The sequence below is a fragment of the Bos javanicus genome, chromosome X, assembly GCF_032452875.1.
Source record: "Bos javanicus breed banteng chromosome X, ARS-OSU_banteng_1.0, whole genome shotgun sequence".
NCBI lineage: Eukaryota > Metazoa > Chordata > Mammalia > Artiodactyla > Bovidae > Bos > Bos javanicus.
Window position 1 is genome coordinate 35,295,733 of NC_083897.1, and position 14,983 is coordinate 35,310,715.

Genomic DNA, 14,983 nt, shown 5'->3' on the forward strand with positions numbered 1-14,983 from the left:
CTTTCATCTAGGTTAGCATTTATTTATTCACAAATAAGGTTTTAGTTGCTCAGTCATGTCCAACTCTTGTGACTCCATGGACTGTAGCCCACCAGGCTCTTCTGAAGATTGAGGGCAAGAGGAGAAGCGGGTAACAGTGGATGAAATGGTTGGATGGCATCACTGACTCAATGGACATGGATTTGAGCAAACTCTGGGAGATAGTGTAGGACAGGGAAGCCTGGTGTGCTGCAGTCCATGAGGTTGCAAAGAGTCGGACATGACTGAGAGACTGAACAACAACAATTCAAAAATACGTATTAAGTGCCTACACTTTGTTAGACATTCTTGTAGTAGCCTCTAGAACTGCTAGGGGTATGTCTCTGAAGCTCTTATTACCATAAGATTCTTAAGTTCACAATATTGGTCCCAGTTTGGGGTAAGGTTTCAAACTCTAGGGAACCTCAGCAACAGAATTACTGATGGGAACAGCTTCAGCTTTCCCATAAAACTCAAGGAATAGTTTTCAGAGGAAAACTGGTCCTAGAAGTTTCTCAAGGAAACAACATTTAAATATGGGTAGCAGGCAACTTTGCTGGAGAGCCTGTATCTCATGGTTGTTTGGGGGGTATGATTGAATTGGTCAAGGATTATGAAATTGCTGTAGTATGACGGCATCAATCAGATGACCACATGGCTAGAACATGCACTGAGGGTTAAATTGTTCAAGTCTCTGGTCTTATTTCATCCAAGAAAACCTTTTATATGACTCAAAATGCTCTCCTAAGGAAATTTTCCCCATCCCTTAGAAGCCCAGTGATTTCCTCAAGCACATCTCATAAGATAATTTCCCAGATTTTTCTTAACTCTGTAACAGATAAAGGTCATCATCTATTTCCCAACACATAGACTAACCAATTAGACACTTATTCTCTCTCTGCCTAGTAACTATTACCTGTAGAGAACTATTGCCTAAGGAAAATAATAATCAACGGAAAAGGGGGGAAAAAGCCTTTTCAATTACAAAGAAAAGGCCTTTCTCTTATTTCCTGGGAGTGGGTGAATTTAGTGGAGGAACCAACACAAGTGTTTCCTTCTCTGTCATACTGGGTAATGAGACCCCTGAGTCAATCAAAGCAGTCTTTTCACATGGGTTCCATTTTGGATTGCTGTAACAGATCTCTTGTTCTTGGGATACCTTTTTCCCAGCATATTCCAATGGTGTTAAGTAAGGGTGGCACGAGAATAGGAGTGAAAGCCCAAAACAGACTACGACTTGTGTTAGTCAAAGAGTGTCCAAAAAAAGTTATTTAGCCTGAGTACAATTCAGAAAGAGTTTAATAAACAGCCACTAAACATTGCACCAAAGCATTTGGAAACACAATTTCTACAGAGAGGTAAAGGTCAGGCTTCCATTCTAAATTCCTTAAGACAATCATGAACAAGACAATCATTAACAGCCCCACCCCCCCCACCCCCCATCCCCACATAGCCACGACACTACACTCTTATAGTCATGAATTTACCTACAGACACAGTCTTAGGAATAATGGGACTGGCATGCATTATCCCAGCAATGGCAAGGAAGCAGGAGATGGGGGAAGGATGGGTGAAAAGGCAACCAGCAGCTAATGATAGACCCCTTAGGAGCACGGATCAGGGCGTGGGCAGGGAGAATCTCCTTTCGGTGCCCTCTGTGGCATTACTTAGGGGCTCCCAGATACTTTGGACTAGTGGCTGGGGCTGCCATCTTCATCTCATTCTCTTGAACCATGGCGACGAGAAGTGGTCTCCTTGGATAACACAATGTGACTTTCTAAAAATCTTTTTGGTGTCCAACCAAACTGCATTGAGGACCCAGCATGCCTGTTGAGATAGTGCTGATTCTGAGGTCTAGATGGACCTGAATTCTCAGTCCTATCTTCATGTTGGCCTTTGGAAAGGGGTCCATGATAGTTCTCTATTATGGACACTTGTAAGGAGCCTCGGTGAGTCATTCAAACATCTGAAACTGAGTTTGTCTACTTCATACAAAATTTACAATTATAACTGTCCCTTTTATTCATGCTAAGAACAAATGAGATCGAATCCTTTAAATAATATATTATCAAAGTGATAATAAGGTTAATGATTTAATTGACTCAAAAGTAAACTAGACTCCAATTCATCCCTCTTAATATTGGCATCAAGAGAGGACCAGAGGTCCCTGACAAGTAGGAGAAAAGATCTTGGGCTAGGGTCTGGAGTGTGGAGGGTATGGAAAGAAGAACTTGACTTTCACCTGCCAGTAGCCCTCTTTTCCAAGCCAGTCTTCAAGCCTCAACTACCACCAAGCCCAAATTTCTCACTCCATCCAGTATTTGATGAGTTGCCTTGGCTAGGAGATGACTTTCATATCTTTCTAATCTTTAAAAAAAAATAGACATTTGATCTCATTTTGTTGCATATGTCCCTTCTTAGTATAAATTAAAACAAATACTTGATCCTTTTACTAAAGAGTTTGTAGGCAGTAATGAGTCCAAGCTAAGCCATGTCCAACTGGCTACAACAGGTTCAAAGGGCTTAAAAGGGCTTTCTGGAGGAGAGATATACCAAAGACGGTACTATTTTCCTGAGGGTCTAGACCTGGCAGGTATTCGTCATCTTGGTGCCAGGCTGACCTAACTGGTTCCATCTGTTTTGGCAATACATGGTAGACAGCAGTAAGCCTCAATCGTCCACACTAACCTCTAAGCCAATAAAGGGGTTTCAGGCCATCTTCAGAGGTTAGCACTGGCTCCTGCCTTTGTTATCAGTACTTATGCCTAGTGGGCCCTGTTGTGGGCAGGAGAGGTGGCAGGCAGGACCACTGGAGACCCAGGCTAGCTCCCTAGTGAGTCAGAATCATCTGATCTGGACAAGTCAACAATCCACCTTAGTCTGGACCTATCCAATAGCCAAGGCTCTCACTGCAGGCTATAGAGTCTCCTGTTGTTCCTGTAGTGGGCAGAGTGCAGTAAATTACATGCCATGCCCTCAGCTGAGGGAGACTGGCAGATTAAGATAAGCAACTGGACAAATGGCAGTGTTTGGCTCCAATTGGGACATACTCAGCAATGTTAGAGGGACAAGTAATTTTTTCTGTTATTGTTTCTTCACTGAGATTACTAAATATTAACTGAGAGTCATGGCGTGGTAAGAGGGTTATAAAAGAAGAATCCTGAAACACATGAAGGGGAGCCCTGGGGTTTGGGTGCCTGGATGCTTCCTAGGGTATATAGTGCTCTGGTTGCAGCGCCACCACTATCTACTGTTTGCGGATCATGCCCTTGATAGCTGACTCCCGGTTGACATATGTAGCCCAATAGACCAGATTGAAAATGGCAAAGAGCACAGGAAAGATGATGCGGGAAATCTTGTCAACCTTGCTGACACTGTTGTAGGTCTTGGTCTCAGTCGGGATATCCTGCACACAGGTGGTCTTGGGTGAAGCAATGATTGTCGGGGTGGAGGAGGTGCTCGGAGCAGCGCCCTTGGAGATGGCAGAGAATTCAGTGTCCTTGGCCAGGTTGATGGGATAGGTGGTTCCCACGATGTTGAAAGTGGTGCTGGTTTTCTTGGTCGGGACTGCTGGTGTTTTCTTCTAAGGGCCAGAAAAAGTAGGGGAGAATGGGGGGACAAAAGGAAAGCTAATTAATTCACTATATAGAACACCTTCAAAGGCTGTGGGGAGGAGGAGACATGAGGGAAGTTAGGAAAGAGGGGCCATGAAGCCAATAGCACTGAGTAGCCAGCTTTGTACAAAGGAATAAATTGAAGATGACTTTGAAAACAAAATCTGCATCATCCTGGTTTACTAGCTATTGTGCCTTTGGCCAAGTGACTTCTCCCCTTAGAGCTTTATTTTCTTCATCTGTAAAATGAGGATCAAAATATTTGGCAGGGTTGTTGAGAGGATCAGATGAAAGAATGGTGGTAGAAATAACTGGAAAACTGAAATATTGGTCATGTGTAGGATCCTATGCAATCATGTGACTTGATCCTCACAGTAACCGTACGACCTAAGTGTGTGAAATTACTCCCATTTGACAGATGAGAAAACTTAGCTTCAGACTGAGTGGCAGAGCCCACACTAGCCATCTGGGCTCCCAACTTTTAACCAGGGCTGCACTGTACTGTTCTATAGGTATGAGACACTGTTTGGTTACCCGAGACATAACTCCAAAAGGCTTCAACCATCAAGTGGCACATCTCCTGTGAGGAAGAGAGCTTGGTGAGTCTGAAAGTCATTTTGTCTTAAAGACATACATTCTACAGCATGTTAACATGCATCATTATAACCCTTCATGCAGGCAGGAGCTACAGCCTCTCTAGTTCAGTTCATCTCAGTCACTCAGTTGTGTCTGACTCTGCGACAGCCTCTCTAGGGAACTTCCGTCTGCTTCCCTCTGACAGCACAGGCAGGGATCCTGGGGGCTTGCTATGACTCTGATCTTTGCTTTTCCAGATTATAAAAAAAAAAAAAAAAAAAAACAAACAAAAAACCTCAATGATAAATAAGCATACACAAATGTGTCCATTTGTTCTCACATATATGACTTGTATATACATGGACCTTCCATGTAGAAAAGAGAAAAGGTGACAAAGCTCAGGCCTGGGTCAGAAGAGAGAGGCTGAGGAACAGGAGAGGCCAAAGGCAGTGGCTGAGGACACAGTCTGAGTGCTGAGCTCACTGCCTCATTTCCCACTCTGGCCTTTTCTTCCTTTTATCCCTCTTTGTTTTAAGGGAAAAGTGGGGACAGATGAGCTTTGAAAATACCCAAGAGTATTTGATGGAAAGTGATGACCAATGTGTTGCCCTGATTTCACATACCTCGAATTTTTCTTTCTCAACGTGACTTTGCTTCCCAGCATCTGTTTTACTTCTTTGCACGTGTTTCCTTCCTGGATTTCTCTACTCCCGCCCTCTCCTACTGACCCCCTTTCTCCTAATCTATTTCCTTTCTTCTTTACTTCTGAGTCCCCCCCCCCATTTTCTGACTTATTTTTCTTTAGACCACACTGCCATTGATCTTCCTGGTCCTAATAATAACTTTTGCCCAACAGCTACTGAGTATCTACTGGGCCAAGAACTACACTAGATGTTTCAGGATAGGTGGGAAGGTTAAAAGTTGTCCGTTTCACTCCTTGTTTTGTAGGAATTTGCAGTCCAGTGATGGGGGGGGTGGTGTAGGGGGAGAGCCCTGTGAACACACCATTGCCATATAATGTGATCAGAATTCTAAGAGATATGAATAAAAGGGTGATGGGAATTCAGTAGAGGGAGGGGCAAAGTACCTTCAGGTGCTGGAAAAGGTGGCTCAGAGAAGGCAATGAGGATGGCGAGCTGGGTCATGAAAGATGAGCAGGAGCTCACCAGATGAAGATGTAGCCAAGGCAATGCACAGGTCAAGGGCACTGCTACTTTGAGGAATGACAAGGAGTCTGCTGTAGGTAGATGAGAGTGTACATAATAAAGGCCTGTCTGTGCTGGCTTCAGGGTTTTCATCAGGGAGGGTAAGAGGGACAAAGAAGTGGGTGCTGGTTTAAGTAAATGAACAGTCTGACTAATAGGACACTTAAAAAGCAAAACCATTCTCTCTTTGAGGATTGTAGTTACATTGCTACAAGTGGAAGGGGGACAGAACTCTAAGGGAGTCTAACAACCTTGTAAATGCTTTAAATACTACATGGGACTCACTTATAATTAGCAAATTCATTGTGTGAATAGAGGCCTGCTGCTAAATGCCTCTGCTATTAAATAAAGGAGCACTTTGCTTGTTTGCCTACTTACTTATTCATTTGCTTACTAATCTCTTTTTTTCTCATGGTTAAACAAAAAATAAAATAAAAGAAAAGAAAGAAAAAAACCCACTACCCTGACTTTGCTAGAAGCTTTCACACTCACATATATTATTTCATTTAGTCATCTTGTAAGCTGGTTATGACCAAGTCTTTGAAATAATCATTCTGAACAGCAAACACTTTCTTTAGCTCTGTAGGCACTTTGTGTTCTATACGTAGAGAAGCAGCAGTTGATTTAATCACAGATTTTTTAAGTAATAAAAGAAAATTACCTTTTAATTTCCCTCGCCCTTTCCATCATGGAACTTTTTAATCAGCCACTATAATTTTTACCTAAATTGTCAAAGAAGGGAAATCAAAGCAAAAGTTGTAGTGCTGAGAAGACAGAAACAGGAAGCAGAGATTAATGGTTAACAATTCACATTTCTGCATCTAGTTTTCTAATACTTCTCTACACCCTGGAATTAGATAGACACAAACTAGAGTCACTTAACTCTGACCAAGCTATGATTCTGTGCCTACCTCTCGAGCCAATGCTGGGCTCTTAGCTGCATTATAGATGTTTACAGAATGAAACCTGACCCCCCAGCTGAAGATTCTTCATGTGATTTCTAATTTATTCCTGCTGAGTCTTGACCTCTCCTATCAGTTCAGTTCAGTTGCTCAGTTGTGTCTGATTCTCTGCAACCTCATGGACTGCAGCACGTCAGGCTTCCCTGTCCATCACCAAATCCTGGAGCTTGCTGAAACTCATGTCCATCGAGTCGGTGATGCCATCCAACCATCTATTCCTATATCATCCCCTCTCCTCCTGCCTTCAATCTTTCCCAGCACCAGGGTCTTTTCCAACAAGTCAGTTCTTCGAATCAGGTGACCAAAGTATTGGAGCTTCAGCTTCAGCATCAGTCCTCCCCATGAATATTCAGGACTGATATCCTTTAGGATTGACTGGTTGGATCTCCTCGCAGTCCAAGGGACTTTCAAGAGTCTTCTCCAACTTTTGAGAAGTATGACCTCTCCTATCTAGTATGACTTCTCCTATACAGACAAAGATATATAGAATATCTCTATAGTTCATCCTGGAGTAATTCCCATACCACCAAACTGAAACTCACTCTTCCAAATTCCTCCAAGCATTTTGACCTCAGGGCAGGACATTTTTCCTTCTAGAAAGCTACCTCATGTGGACTGGGGATGAGGTAGTGAAAACTTTTATGGACTAATGCATGTCCAACAACTTTAGAGTTTTTCTCAGATGACGTTCATGTTAATTGTTTTCAGAAGTGCTAATTAGAGGGTTAGCTGAAGCCGTGAATGTACTTGAGACCTCCAGGACCTCAAAGTATATGCAGATAAAGTCCTATGACTGTGTTAACCTAACATCCATCCAACTTTCCTGAACCCCAGTTTTCAGAAGTGGGTAAAGTAATGGAGTGTATGCTATGTTAGATTCAAAGACAAATCAGACAAAGACCCAATTTTTACACCCAAACAACCCAATTTTTAAAATGGGTTTTAAAACAGACATTTTTCAAAAGAAGATATAGAAATGGCCAATAAAGATGTGAAAAGATGCTTAATATTATGCTTAATATCATAATAGAAATGAAAGTCAAAATGAGATACCACCTCATACCCATTAGGGTGCCTACTATTAAAAATAAGAACAATAACAGTAACAATAAAAAAAGGAAATAACAAGTGTAGACAAGGATATGGAGAAATTTGACCCCTTATGTGCTGTCGGGAATGTAAAATGGTGCAGCTGCTATGAAAAATGGTACATCAGATCCTCAAAAAATTAAAATATGACCCAGCAATTCTACTTTGGAGTATATTGCCCACCTCAAATGAAAGCAAGGTCTTAAAGAGATATGAGTACACCCATGTTCATAGCAGCATAATTCTCACTAGCCAAAAGATGACAGCAACCCAAGTATGCATAGAGAGAAGAATGGATGAAGAAAATGTGGTCTATCCATATAATGGGATATTATTCAGCCTTAAAGGAAATTCTGATGCATGCTATAGCATGAATGAACCTTGAGGATGTTATGCTAAATAAAATAAGCCAGTCACAAAGACAAATATGATTCCAGTTGTATTCAGTACTTAGAGAAGTCAGATTGCTAGAGACAGAAAGTAGAAGGGAGGTTGCCAGGGGGAGAGTGGAGAGGAGGATTGGAATTTCTGGTGTCATGGGGATAGAGTTTCAGTTTTGCAGGATGAAAAAGTTCTGAAAGTTGCTTGTACAATACTGTGAACATACTTATTAAAAACAGTTAAGATGATAAATTTTAGGCTGTCTAATGAAGATTAATTAAAATAAGAGAGAACTAAAATATAAGGGAGAACACGAAAAAAACACAGAAAGGCACAAATGCTGAGTCAAGTGAATTCAAAAGAGGAAGGGAACATGCTGGATTAGGAAGAGGTCAGTAAGCCAATAGAATGGGGAGAAAATGCAGGTGCAAGAGAGGGTAGGGGATATCCAGACCATATGTGGGGATGGACCTGGGGCCAGTGGATGAGAAAGGAAAGAGCGGATGAGACTCAAATATTATCTGCTGCTGCTGCTGCTAAGTCGCTTCAGTCGTGTTCAACTCTGTGCGACCCCTGAGACGGCAGCCCACCAGGCTCCCCCGTCCCTGGGATTCTCCAGGCAAGAACACTGGAGTGGGTTGCCATTGCCTTCTCCAATGCATGAAAGTGAAAAGTGGAAGTAAAGTCGCTCAGTCATGTCCGACTCTGTGTTTATCTGTTGGTGGGTAGACCTGTGTCCATGCCCAGTTATTTGCTTGGTATGAGGTGTCCTAGAACTGGCACCTATAGACTGTTGGGCCAGGGCGGGGCTGGGTCCTGAGGTTAATAAGTTAGAGGGAGGATTCCAAAATGGAGTTTGCCAGCACCAGTGTCTACATGGTAGAATGAATTCTCCAGAATGGCTGCCACCAGTGTCTATGTCCCCAGGGGGAGCTGCAGTTGCCCCTGGTTTCTCCAGGAGACTCTCCAAGATCAGCAGGTGGGTCTGACCCAGCCTCCTATTACTGCTTTTGCCCTGAATCCCAGAGCATGTGAGTGAAGTCTCTATTTTCCCCCAGCTCTCTGGGACTCTCAATTGTATGCATTACTGGTCTTCAAAGCCAAATGCTCTGGGGGTTCATTTTCCTGGCATATGACCCACAGGTTATGGAGCCCACCTTGGGGCTCAGACCCCTCACTCCTAGGAGAGAACCTCTGTAATGGTAATATTCCTCTCGTTTGTGGATTGCCCACCCAAGGTATAAGACTTGCCTATATCACAACTCCACCTGTCTTGTTTGGTTCCTTCTTCATATCTTTAGTTGTAGAAGGTCTTTTCTGGTAAATTTTGATCTTTTCCATGGATGGTTGTTCTGCAAATAGTTGTGATTTTGGTGTGCTTTTGAGAGGAGGTGAGCGCTGGGTCTTTCTTCTCTGCCATCTTGACTGATCCCCGTTTGTTTCTGTTTCAATCAACTCACCACTGATAGAGTATGTGTGTTGTCAGGGCATTTATATCTACTGTAGAAAAGGGTGAGAAGGCTACCACTTTATGAATACAAATTAACCCAGAGTGAATATCATTCACCCCAGAGAGAACATACCAAGTGGTGACTTGATTTATGGCTGTTTTTACAGGAATGCTAGAAATTTTAAAAAGCCATTAATGATAAAAAACTAAACTTTTCTAAATTATGGATGGAAGTTGAGTATTTTCTAATGTAAAATAAAATGTTATTCTAGAGCATTCAAATTTCTTATTTGAAAATAAGAAAAAAGCATAAGAATTACTGTGTTTCCAAAATTTAGGTAAGAATTTATATTTTAAAAGAACTTCTAAGAATAATAATTGTCTTTTTTTAAAATATAGTTTTATTTCTTCATTTTAATTTGCTCTTTTAATTTTCAAAAAATATAATCTAGGTAATAATGTACATAGTTAAAAAGAAATAAATGTAAAAACTTATAATGCCTGTAACCCAACCTTGTCCTACAACATAATTATTTTTAACTTTCTATCTTTATTTTAATTTTCTAAACTTTCTAATATTTATATATTTCTAAGTAATATGCTTATACTGCTATCAGTTTTATACATAACCATTCATATTTTCATGCTGATTTATCTCACTTATGCAACCCTTCCTCCATCTTCCATACAGTTATAGCAATCTTTCTAGTGCAATCAATAATCAATGGTAACATCATTATAAAGGACTGGATAAATACCTCTAGCCTCTTGCTACAAATTGCACTGGGTTCTTCTCCAGGTTTGCTTGCTACATAGCTTTCATCTTAGGAATTCCCTTCATCTATCTCTTCTGTAGGATACCCTCTTCTCTGGTCCAGTGTCTTTATCTTTTTCGTTCTACTTTCGTTTTAATAGAACATATTCTCCTGTATTCTCCTAAGGTGGAATCCATGAGAAGTGACATTTCTGAGTTCTAGCAGGTCTGAAAATAACTACCTTTCCATGTAAGTGATACTTTGGCTAGGCATGGGATTCAAGGTTGAAAATCATTTGTCCTTCAGATCTAGATTTACAGCTCCACTGTCTTCCAGCATCCAATGGAAGTCTGATGCCATTCTGCTAATCATTTCTTTGTAAATAACACTTATTGCCTTTCTAGAATCTCTTTAGTCTACCATTTATCCCTGGTTTTCTAAAATCTCAAGATGATGTGACTTTATGTGGGCCTATGAGAACACTTTCAATCTGGAGGCTTATATCTTTCCTTTTGTAAACATGTCTTATATTAGTTCTTTGCTAATTTCCTTTGTTCCCATTTCTCTGTTCACTCATTCTGCAGGTTCTGAGTTGGATGAATTTCCTGGATTCATCCGTAAGTCCCTTAACCTCTTCTTTTCATTTGTCAATTATTTCCTTTTTACCTTACTTGTAGAAAGATTTTTTTTTTTCAGTTTATTTTCCCATGTCTATTGAAACTTTCATTTTGGCAGTTATTTTTTCAAATGCATCATATTTTGTTTCAAATAAAGCAACATATGTATATATGTATATTTTCTTCAGAAAAACACAAAATGTTAAACTCTACAAAAGTGCATGTGTCTTCAGCAGACCATGTTTGTCTGATCAATAAGAATTTTGTTTTCAACATTAACTCTCTGAAGACAATGGACTGACATCACTGCTACAACATAGGTTGCTACTGAGCTTCTGATCTTTAGTCACATCTTGATTTTCGTTAACAAATGCATAAATACTGCCTGGCAGAAATGCTGCAATGTCTTGAGAAAAAGTGCTAACAGATCAAGCAAAGCCAGGAAAGTTATGAAACAAGCTAGAGCTGATTATTGGGGTTTCCCTGGTGTTTCAGATGGTAAAGAATCTGCCTGCAATGCAGGAGACCCAGGCTTGATCCCTGGGTTGGGAAGATCCCCTGGAGAAGGAAATGGTAATCCACTCCAGCATCCTTGCCTGGGAAATCCCATGGACAGAGGAGCCTGATGGGCTACAGTCCATGGGTTGCGAAGAGTCAGACACGACTGAGAGACTAACAATTTCACTTTTTTTCACAAATTATTGAGAGGATCACACAACCAAATAGGGTTTGTATATTCAGACTGACCCTCTTGTGGCAGGGATTTGGGTCAGCACCTCGAGCAGGGAACTGAAACTGAGTGAAAACTGCTTTTTTTCCTCTCCTAGCTCAGGCCACCAACCCCACAGCCGGGACAGAGAGAACCGCAGCATCTGTGGAAACCTCTATTTCTTGTTACACTGTGAAACCCTGGAGACATTTCCCCAGAAAGGCTTGGCCTCTGAGTTGTTTGCAGAGTACTGCCTTCACTGGGGTCTTTGTCCCCAAAGCAGCCTCTTGGTTTTTGGCACAGCCTTTGTTTTGGGGTTGGAACCCCTTGTGTGGCTTGTCTTCTGTGTTCATGGAGGTTGTTGCCCTTCCTTATTGGATCGGCTTCATTACCACTTGGTGGTTATTTTTCATTTCAGAAGCTCTTCCTTATTCTCTGATTTCCTTTTATATTAGCATCCTCCTTATTTTATGTATATGCTATATTTATAAATATAAGATAAGATTTACTTTTGTTTTTCTTAGGTTCTCTTTAATTCCCTAAATTATTTCTGTTCCTGCCAAGATGAGTTTTTTTTGAATCTTTACTTTTCTCTATTACAAATTTCACTTTGATAATGCTTCATATCATAGTATTATTTGGCAACATAAAAGATGTCTGTATGTTTAGTGTGCCTGAGCTGGGCTTGTTGACTGGTAAACTATGCTATCTGGAGGGAGGTCATTTTATGGGATACCCCAGAATGTCACTGTATTAAGGTCTTTTCTATGGAGACATTCAGCTTCTTTAGAAAAGAAACGTCTGCTGGTCTTTAGGAAACTATACATCTGGCTGTTGACATATTAAATGCTGGCAGGCTCTGGGGTCTTGACTACTCTGTACACAGGCCTTTATTCAGTCCCCTTAATTGCACCCCCATGATTTATTGTCTGTTGTATGAAGCACCTTGAATGCTGAGTTTCTCCAGGGTTATATCTCTCTCCAACTTGATAAATCAGTTCTTATTCGTCTTTCCACATTCATTTTTCTAAAAAAAATGCATTACAATCTCTTGTCTGACTGAAAGTCCTCTTCAGTGCTCCTGGTACTTGTGGGTTTATACCTGTTTTATTTCTTTACCCTCATTTTAGTGGGATTTTTAAAGGAAGTGGTGATAAAATGTGTAGCTGTTCCTCAGAAGCCCACAGTTCATTGAGTGCTATTATAAGGTAGTCATTTGTCTTCATTTGAAAATGAGGTATTTGTTCCTACCTATCCCTTCTTTTCCTTTCCTTTATCTTTCCCCTCACATTCTGTCTAATCCTTGACCATAGTACAGATCAGAAATAGACTTTTGGATAATTTATATTAGTTTTAAACAGTTTTGTGCTCCCCTATTCTAGTTTTATGAGGCAAATAAGGCTTAATATGTCTCTCTAAAGGAAGCAAATAAGTTATAGTTAAATTGCACTGTTTTTTACTTTTAATGCACTTCGTTTTTTTCTGTGGGTCAGTGGTTCTGTTAGTTCCTTCATATTGTAGCAGCGTGCACAAAACATAGTACCCGCATATTAGAAATCCATTTTTATACATTTCATAGTTTTTTTCAACTCTCATCAACATCCTTTCAATAACTTAAATTGATTGACAAGAACTAAGGAGGAATACTAAGATCACCATCTCTGCAGAAGACTTTTAGATGATTCTTTTTGTTCTTTTTTTTTTTTCATTTTCAGCACTCCTTGGAATTGGAGAAACGGTTATCATTTTTGACAGCTACACTGTTCAAGTGCTCTTTCTACCCTCAAGCCACCACTGCATCTCTTTCCAATCACAAAAAACAAGTCTACCACATATTTCATAAGGTATTTATGACTGCCTTTTAGATATCTGAAATTAGCAATCATCATTGCCTTAATGCATCTGTCCTTTCTCCATTGTAGTAGCCAAACTGGAACAGCATATTTTAAACATGGTACAACCTGTACAGAATAAAAGGGGTTTATCATCTCATTTGTTCTAGGTAACTCCTAACTCAGACTCAAATCAAATTTGGCTTTTCAAGAGTTACACCACATGGATGGCCTACATTAAATGTGTTCTTTCCCTATATCATAGCATCTTATTTATAACATGCAAATCTTTGTTAACCTTTTTTATCCGTGAACTTTTTTGGAATATATGTGTAAAAATCTGTTGTATTTAGAAATGTTAACCTTTTGGTTTCAGTATATTCTTTCAAACTTCAGAAATTCTCTTGGACTCTACTTCAAAAGATACTCTTTTTTATTAATGCCAGCTTACAAATTTGAATCTCCTATATTATGTATCTTTATTTAAGTCACAGATGACAGAATTTAAGAGGGCTTCCCTGGTAGCTCAGATGGTAAAGAATCTGTGGAGGGTCAAAGATAAAGCCTTGTGGCTTATTAGAGCAATATCCATTCAGGTTGATGTCCATCCATCAATCAGATTATATTTGACTTCAATTGGTCAACCAATTACATCAGCATAATTGTAATATTTTTTCAACTGCTATTTCTTCTTCATGAAGACATAATTTTAAAAAGTTAGATGTCTTGATAAAGTCTGTATATTTCCTGTTTTACCAGTCTAGTAAACTTTCCATGAATTTTCTTAAGGTTAGTTTGGCACTATTTCTTCTTAGTTAAATCAGGCTATATGTCAGTAGTTAGTGCAAACTGCTCTTAAAACATTTGTTTAATAAGGGTCTTTCAGTTTAATATGTCAGAATAAGGACATCTTTGCTTCCTTTTCTTCTCTGGAACCAACCAAAATAAGGAAAATGATATATGAAACCAAAACTCCATCTTTGATGAAAATTGGAAGTATTTTTAACCCTCACCCCAAAACATAAGGGCTCCCAAATGCAGTAAAAATTGGATCAGGGTGAAGAAGACATTGAGGATGCCTAATATTCTAGATTTCAGGCCAAGAACAGAGTCCTAAAATGTGGATGGCAGGACCTGAGTGAAAAACAAATGACCTCTGTTTTGAAACAAATAGTTTTCAGGCTGGTAGTGAGAACATCCTGGAATACTGTTTGATTACCACATAGTAGTGAGGAGGTAGAGACTGGAAACATTAAAGGGTACAATATTACACATATGCACACAAGCACGCACACACCACACCATACATAGAGGCCTTTCTTCTGGGTTATTTATAAGAATTTATACAGATAACGGATGATGGTCAAACTATTAACTTTCAACTACTTATTCTCAACCACTCACAACTATCCTATTCATTGTCTCAGTCCCTCCCCAAAATGATACTTTCACACATAGCAGTGTTAGTAAAGAAGTCCTCTAATACAACTTCAAGTAACAGTTGAAAAAGAATATGTTACTGATGCAAAATACGTTACAATGAGGGGAAAGAACCAATAAAGAACTGCATAACAACACACAAAACAAACAGAATACATTAAAAGCTAAGTCAGCAGAAATCGTAAAATTAATATAAGGAAAAATACTACTACTATAAAAATGAAGGAGAACAGACACGGTGAAAATGTTCAGAGACACAGAAGACAGGCTTGAGAAAAATAAAATGGATAAGAACAGTTGGAAATTACCAGAGAATAATGGTAAATAAGGATTAT

The 14,983-nt window shown here is 39.8% G+C and overlaps 1 protein-coding gene across 2 annotated transcripts in view; it reads right to left on the reverse strand.

Moving 5' to 3' along the window:
- Positions 1-1,299: 1,299 nt before the first annotated feature.
- GABRA3 (gamma-aminobutyric acid type A receptor subunit alpha3) overlaps positions 1,300-14,983 on the reverse strand; it is a 241,699-nt gene continuing 228,015 nt past the window's right edge. The window contains exons 10-11 of one of the 2 annotated variants that reach the window (XR_009734880.1): positions 4,167-6,135; positions 3,517-3,601 (exon numbers count right to left, since the gene is read on the reverse strand). Coding sequence is in view for 1 of the 2 variants with exons in the window: in XM_061408863.1 (XP_061264847.1) it covers positions 3,266-3,601 (336 nt within the window). In the remaining variant the exon portion in view is untranslated. Of the gene's footprint in view, positions 3,602-4,166; positions 6,136-14,983 lie in introns of both variants that reach the window. The other variant, XM_061408863.1, reaches the window with a different exon arrangement.